The sequence below is a fragment of the Echinococcus granulosus genome (genome assembly GCF_000524195.1).
Source record: "Echinococcus granulosus chromosome Unknown EG_S00029, whole genome shotgun sequence".
Taxonomy (NCBI): domain Eukaryota; kingdom Metazoa; phylum Platyhelminthes; class Cestoda; order Cyclophyllidea; family Taeniidae; genus Echinococcus; species Echinococcus granulosus.
In genome coordinates, this window is record NW_020170409.1 from 287 (window position 1) to 8,160 (window position 7,874).

Genomic DNA, 7,874 nt, shown 5'->3' on the forward strand with positions numbered 1-7,874 from the left:
CTTCGACTATTTCTCCTGTCTTCTTAATTACCCGTTTAGATTTTCAAACACCTTCCCACCGAAGATTACCAACTCTTGCCTAAGGTAGAGTTGGAAATTGTTACTGCTGCTAACTATAAAGGATCTAGTTTATTCCTTTAAACCATTTAGGGACAGTAATCAAAACTCAAGTTTTGTTGGGAGTCATCACCATATTTCTCTTGGGGGTTCTTATTCACACCCCAAACTTGCAATTTTACGCCTGGTCAGAGCACTAGGCCTACATGTTAAGCATTTTTTAAGAGTGTTTGTGCACCCACTTGCAATCAAGACGTGTAACTTTCAAATTGAAGGTAAAAGGCGCTGCAAAGCACTTTAACGCCCACGAAGAGGAATAGAGATGTATTCCAATCCATGTCAAGTTGACATTCAATTTCAAAATGACCTCCTCTACGACGCTGTTGGTAAAATTGTAACGTGGAAGACTTCTCTGAAGACGAAAGAAGACAATACTAAGAAGGATACACATTGTTGAGATAGAGGAGGGTTTATGGGCTGCTGACAAGTCCCGGAAGCCAGGCCGCCCTGCGGATTTACCATGACGGAGCCCTTAAGTGACCCTTTACCAAAGCCGGGAATTAAACTAACAGCTAACGCATTACAATATGTAGCATTTTAGCTTCAAGATGCACTTGGTCCGTTTTGAAGGAGTCTTGTTCGATTTCGAAAATATCACTGAATTCCAATGGCTCTTTTATGCACTATCAAAATCTTCGTCGTGTAAATACTTTGAGTACTGAGTTGTGTTTTAGCTCCCTTAATTCAATCCGTTGTGTGAATGACTAGCAGCATACGCATGTTCAGGAGACACACATTTTTTTGAAGGTGGTTTATCCGACTCCTATGATCAAGAGGGGCAAAAGATCTTTGTCAGGTTCCGATAATTACAGTTTCGTAAATATTGTTGGTTTTCCAGTCGCTGAGCGACAATTCCGAGCTGCATCCAGCACTGCTGAGATCGGTGCCGTAAGCCTGACTTGCCGTCTGCGTAAAAGCAGAGAGTGGATACTGGGCTAAAAATGATGATAATGATGATTTAAAGAGGGGATTTAATATCCCGTTTACCTTTTTTTAAAAAAGTGTGCAATCTAACAATTTTACATTGGTTTAAATTTCCTTATAAATTATCGTTAATGATAGTGAAATTGAAACAAAAGCCTCCGTAAAATTATCACATTATTCACTTTGGTAATTTGAATAATGAGCCGCCCAAATCCCGGGTCCAAAAAAAGCAAATCAGCAGTTTGATGTCGTAGATTATATTTAAAAAATTGTAAACAAGTAGTGGTTTCAATAGTCAGGATCACAGTATCAAGAGGACGTCTCATTGCATGTAGGGAGCATACTTGAGTGTAGTTAAAAATATTCGTTCATCTTCCAGAAATTCGTTATCCTAAAGTAGGGAAAAGAAGCCTCTTTGCGTGAAACGGCAGATGAGCTTGTGTTAAACTGAGGGTGAGTTGAATGTTCTTTCACGTCAAAGAGCAAGTAGCTAAGTGATCAAAATACTGAAAAAAACTGCAGGCTGTCAAAAAGCCTAACCAAAACCTGACACAAATGTGATTTGCCCGATTTGGAAGGGAAACCCCAACCTTTGCAAGCTCCTGCCTCAGCTCTTCCAGCAACCGAGATCGCGTTTGATGGTTGGAAATGTCTTCAATCAGCCTCACTGCCTCGGGTTTTGAAATAAATGCGTCGCGGCAGAGATTATCTGGGCTTGGAGCTTGACATAAATAGTGGAAGCCATTCGTAAGGATTTAATTATGCATAGATTTAATCAAGCAGGTTTCTGTTACACGATGTCCAAAACTGAGAAGCTAACCCATGAATTTTACTACCCTTTGATTATTTGACTGCATTACAAAATAGCGAAAGAAAAAATTACAATATTGACGTACTTTCCACCCACCTGGCCTCCACATCACGGTCCGGCTGATGCCGTTTTGGGCTGGAGTCGTGACCGCCACGCGACACCTTTTTCACCACCTGCTTGCATCGAGAACAGATCAGTTTCTTCTCCGCTTTCGCCTTCCTTGCATACTCAGCCTCCCGTCGGGCCAAATCCTCTTCCTCCTAAGGCAGAAGGAAGACCAAGCAAAGCATAGCGTCCTCTTTAAAGAAATTTTTCTTGCAATCCCTTTGAATGGTCCTTAAGTATCACTTTCAAAGGACTCACTTTCTCCACTGTTATTGTAGATCTTTTCTATCATAACATGCCTCATAATTATAACTAGAACATGATATTTTAGTTTAGGGAGTGGTGCAAAACCAATACAAAGCATGTAAAAAGGAACGTCTACTAATCTGTGTCTTTAAATTTAGTTCCTTTCGATAAATAAAGAAGGATAGCAGTGTTGTGAGAAATTGTAACATGTTTTTGCAAAGAAGATTGTCACACCTGCACATGTGCAGCTACTCGTTACACTCGGCTTTCGATCTCTGAAGTAGATGAATGATAAACATTACTGACCTCCTTCTGCCAAAAAACGCCTACTTTTTTGTTGAATCATATCCAAAACCGTTGGTCACTATCAAATTAATTATAAAATGCTTACTTTCGCAAGTCTTTTCTCCATATCTTCGAGTTCCTGTCTGCGGCTCTGTAGCTCGGTCTGGGTCCGAGTTTGCTCCTCCATTAGTCGACGACACTTGGCGTCGACTTCGGCCACAGCTGCCTGCGTTCCACTCAGTGCGCCGGCACGATTCGTCAGCTCCTCCTGTCGTCTGTCCAGTTCGGCCTCACGCTCGTTCAGACAAGTCTCCTTGCCCTGTAGATTGCTCCTACGCGAGTAAAAGGAATGAGTTGAGTGAAGTAGATTTCATAAATCACCTGAATAGCTAAAGTTTACCTATGAAAAGAATGCTGAAAATTCAGTACAGAGGAACCAAATCCTATCATAAACGTAAAATCCACGGAAGTATGCAGAAATTAACATCAAGAACCTTATACTGTCACCAATCTTGAAGAGACACCAACTCAAATACAGTGTCAATTAGCTGCAGATTCCTTTAAAAACTACATTAAAAAGCTGTGAAAATTATCAGCCATTTGAATATTTAACTTCGTTACATCTTAAATCGTAATGCTCACATCATGGAAAACTAGGTATGAGGTAAAATTACCTAACAATATCCAGATGATGCTGCGTTTCAGTGAGTTTTACTTCGTTAAGCTTTAGCTGATGTATTCTTTCATCGAGAGCATGTCTTTCCACCTGAAGGGATTCCTTGGTTCTCTCCATCTCTCCTTTCAACTGGAAAGAGGAACAATATCAAATTTCTATGCTTTTCATTGATTGAGATCTTTTTAACAATACAAAAGCAAAAACAGTGCCCTATGCAAGGTGCATAGCATTTTATCGCAAGAAAGTGCGATAATACCTCGGAAGAATTCGAAGATGTTATTTAGAACTAGTGTCCAAGAGGCTGCTTGGCTCACCGAAGTCAACTTCTTCTCTTCCTCTTCCTGCTGTCGACGCCAACAAACCTGATCAACGCGAAGCTTCTGCTGCTCCTCTGTTATGGAATTTCGTTCTGCAGCCAGACGTGACTGTGTTTCTCTGTGCTCATCGAAAAAATTTGTCTGAGAAAGAAAAAAAGGGGTTATATTCAAGGAAAGCAGTGTCCAATTGCATGAGGAGGTTAATCGTGGATTTTAAGGCCCACAATTATTAAAGAGGTAATCTTACTATGAGCTGTTGGAGTTCAATCCGTTCCCTTCCTGCCTGTTCAATGAGAGCACGTCGATCTTCCTCCAATGTGGCTTGAATTTTAGTCAGACGCGCCTGTTCCTGTTTTAGTGTCCACCTATCCTAAGAAGCCGGAGGGAGAAAGGGGGTAAAAACTACATTCTCTTAACTTACATCCTCCAATAATTTACTCTGCTCTCTCAACTGTACTTCCAATTTTCCCACTGCCTCGGTCAGCAGCTTATGAGTCCTGTCGGACTCCCTTTCCTGAAGGACATTCAAATGTTTAAGAATGGATGCTACTGACACTTAGTCAGCATAAATGGTATGTTACCATTACCCTGTCACACAGTCGTTCTTCAGCAAGTCGGATAATTTCCTCACGTCTTTCCAACTTAACGAGACGTTGAGCTATCGCGGTTTGATGTTCAACTTCCGCTTGCTTCACCTCATTTGTGGCTGAGAGAAGCTGGCCGAGGAGGACCTGCAAGGCCTCCGCAGTTGGCTGCATTTCTGTGAGAACTCGCGCCTCGGTGGCGTCTGCTTCTCGCAGACTCGCCAGTGCCTTAGCGTGCCGCTCTGTCAGGGCCTCCAATTCTAAGCTGCATCGTGGTGAATAATGCAGAAAATAAAAGCAGGAATTCGGGAGAAGCGAACGCTTTTCGTTTAAAGCAAATTAGAAGAGACCAGAATGCCTACGTGTGCTCGTTGCGAAGCGTAGCGACCGTCTTTAGGGCGTCATCCCTGGCTGCCGCCATAGTGGAGGCGAGTTCGGCACGGGCCGTTTCTTGGAAGCTTTCCAGTTGACCGATCCGCAACTTGCACTGCGACACGGTGAAGTCCAGCTCCTCCTGCAAACTGAGAGTGAAGAGGAGAAATATGCATAATGAGAAGCAGAAAATTACGATAAACCAGCATTCTAGACTACCTCATCATGAAAACAATCATCTTTTGCTGTTTGTTTTACAGGCATCGAGTTTACACAAATATCTACAACTAATTTACCTCGCTGTCACCGCTAAGACTTAAAATAGTAGCGATGAAAGCCCAACATTACTGAGGTTGACAACATTTATGCAATTTCCTGATCATTTTTGACAAAAAATGATGAAACAGGTAGTCGTTAAGTTTTTCAAGAAGTTCTTTAGCGATACCTTTATGGTCACAACTAATTGAGTGCTTGTTCTTGCTTCCACTTGAGTGTTTGATGGTAGTGTTTTGAGTCAACAACTCAAGGCTTTCAAGGCACGGTTCCAAAAGGTGCAAAAGACTATAAGATCATCGAGGTACCGTTAAACAAAACACCAAAAGCCTATCTATACTCTATTTTATTCAAAAGCTTGACGATGTTTTTTGCTTAAAGCAATGTTGGTGAATACCACAATGACACTAGTATACTTATCGTCGTATTATCAAGCGATATAATTAGCTGTAAGGCAATGAGTATCACAGTAGTTTGATAAAATATTATCTTTGCATATCATTTTTGGCCAGCTCGGGTTATAGATTTGTTTTCCTTTAGTCGCCAAATCATCAGGAAGGTGTGAATCAAAAGGAGAATTTGAATAATGCTGAGGAGTGCATTTAACAACTTTAGTAAATGTTATTCATTTCATTAAATAAAATGTGCTTACTGTTTCTCCCTCCGAAGTGAATTCTCCTCCAGCAATTTGATTTTGGACCTTGGAAGCAAAGTCAACAAAGTGACATAAAGGCAGTAGCAATGCTCCACCTACCTCTCCTGTTGTCATGGCAATTCCACTCAGTCAACCAATTGAAAAAGCATGTGTATCCATTATCTTGCCCCACATGTAGTCATGTGAGCAAGATAATAATCAGCAGTCGTAAATGAAGATAAGTAGTCTTCTTCTAAGAAAACCTTATTTCCCATGCTTTATTATCTAAAAAGCCTCATTTGGTTTGTGAAAAGAACAAGTATACTTTTGACCTTTCATGTCGACTATGATAATGAATACGATGGTAGGGCGAGAGAACAGAATCATCATATGTCTAGAAGCAGGCTTACGATTGCGACTGCTCAAGCAACTTAATTTCTTCCCGATGATAGTCCTTTGTCATTTTAAGAAGTCCACGCAAAGCCTCAATTTCAGCCTGTAGTTGCCTTATCTTCGGTGCAGCCTCTGATCCGTCCACCACGGCATCGTTAATCTGGGACCACAAACAGAACGTAATCGTACTCTGCGTATGTAGCATAGTAACACTTGTTTTACTTATGCATGTTTCGTTGATTCCTCAGTCAGCTATGAGCCGGTAGTGTAGAGCTCAGCCTCTTGTGCTTTAAGTTCTCCCGTACTTTTCTGCTAAGAATAATTTCGTGCAGCAGTCGGATAGATTGGATAACTACACACAAAAATTATTCCGTTTTTTTGTCCTCGAACACCACAATTGTATTCTGTGGTTAATTGCTGTTCTTTTTTTAACCGGAATATCTCACTACTCACATTTTATACTGCCTTACATCCGTTATAATTTTACCCAAACTTTCGATGTAAGCTGCTCATTGCAACAAGTATGCCTATTTTTCCATTACCTATACCACCTTTCCTGTAGGCATTTTCTGGCCAGTAGCCTAAATATGCAACTCCTACTGATGGTTCTATGATCTATTCTATTTGCTTTCCTTCGTTTTTTTTCGAATTTAGCGAATGCGCCCTTTGAACTGTTAAAAAAGTAGAACACGCTATTTACGGGTCCAGCACACTCAAGCTCAACTGGCTTAGTTTACCCTCCCTTTTTACTTACTCACTGCCAATTTGAGGTGTTAGGCTCCGTATATTTTGGGTGGTTACGTTAATTACATTTGAATAAATGCAAACCAAACCTAACAGCTAAACTTTACAAAATTTACTACACTACCTTAGTTGAAGTACCATGGTACCACGTAAATAGGAAAGCGAGAAAAAAATTAATGTGAGATCATAGCAAAAGATGGCATCAAGACTTGTCGGATGGATGAAGCTTATCACTTGGCCAAAAATCCTAAAGGCAGGGCATTTATCTGCCAAATGGGTTGTGAATGGATGAATAAAGGCGGTGAAGAAAAGTGCAATGCACACACACATGTAACACCTCTCCCTATACCACTTCTCAGTCAAATTTCCAAATCCTTTACACATTAGTGACTAAATTGCAGGTGCTACCAACCATTATGGCTTGGGAGGCCGTTTTTTCAGAGATAGAAATGATGATGCGCCTGTCCTTGCAATTACTTGAGCTCATCTTGATTGTTGCTATAGTACATAACATGTTTTTATTTTCAGCCATAAAATTACCCAATTTTTATTCCTTCAATTCAAACTAATGCTATATTGACTACCTATATCATTCCACACCGTTCTTTTGTATACACGGATAAAGGTATGTCGGAAGTAAACAACATAGGAAGAACACTAATGTGGTGCAGCAGTCTTTAGTCATTATTGTCCATGAAAATCTTCCTATTTCTGAGAATTGTCACATTCGACCATATGCGTTGAGCCAGCTCCAGGCACTTGGGTGGTTCGTGAAATACAGGTGAATCGCACCTCTCGAATGCCAATAACAATGGGGAGGCGCCTCTGCATCCAATAGACGAACGACGAAATGACCGACTAACAAAACGGCACCCAAATACAACTGGTGAATCACCGCCCAAGATTCATGACTTTAAACAACCGCATTCATGCTTTTCCAAAAAATATAGTCTTTAGTCGAAACCATATATTTACGTCTAATCCTGTGCTATTTCCATGTAAAATTCAATCAGAAAATGCAGATAGCATTCAAGCTATCGTAGAAAACACTAGATGATTGATAGTGTTTTGTGGCAATTACACATTGCCTCATTACTGAATGGAGAGATGCCTTCCAGAAACGCCACATGATGCTTCCATACATACTCAGATACACCAGCACCACTGTCGTTGGAACAGACCAGTGGCACTGATGGCCCATTGGAGAATAAAAAGTTACTTGCACAAATTTGGGCTTAGAATAGGACAAACTCTTGGGCACATGCCACCAAATCATTTGCGCACAAAAGCGGTTCCAGTATTTGTATTTATCCATCAAGTGGTATGCATTTATATACCGATTTTAAGCTGGTAGCCACCTGACCGCAAATGCTACTTTGCAGATTGCAAGTAA

At 40.8% G+C, this 7,874-nt stretch overlaps 2 protein-coding genes across 2 annotated transcripts in view; both read right to left on the reverse strand. All coding sequences in view use genetic code 11, as the record gives it.

The window, feature by feature from the left end:
* Positions 1-909: 909 nt before the first annotated feature.
* EGR_04540 (Fas-binding factor 1) lies at positions 910-5,942 on the reverse strand (the record flags this gene model as incomplete). The annotated part of the gene is made up of 11 exons (XM_024493789.1): positions 910-1,023; positions 1,632-1,762; positions 1,938-2,112; positions 2,595-2,820; positions 3,163-3,293; positions 3,479-3,622; positions 3,729-3,851; positions 3,903-3,995; positions 4,069-4,330; positions 4,428-4,586; positions 5,755-5,942. The coding sequence occupies 11 exons, from the start codon at positions 5,940-5,942 to the stop codon at positions 910-912; spliced, it is 1,746 nt and encodes a 581-aa protein (XP_024351717.1).
* A 1,244-nt stretch (positions 5,943-7,186) lies between these two features.
* EGR_04541 (hypothetical protein) overlaps positions 7,187-7,874 on the reverse strand; it is a gene marked incomplete at both ends in the record, with an annotated part of 8,144 nt that continues 7,456 nt past the window's right edge. The window contains one exon of the mRNA XM_024493790.1: positions 7,187-7,339. Within this exon, the coding sequence (XP_024351718.1) occupies positions 7,187-7,339 (153 nt within the window). The remainder of the gene's footprint in view (positions 7,340-7,874) is intronic.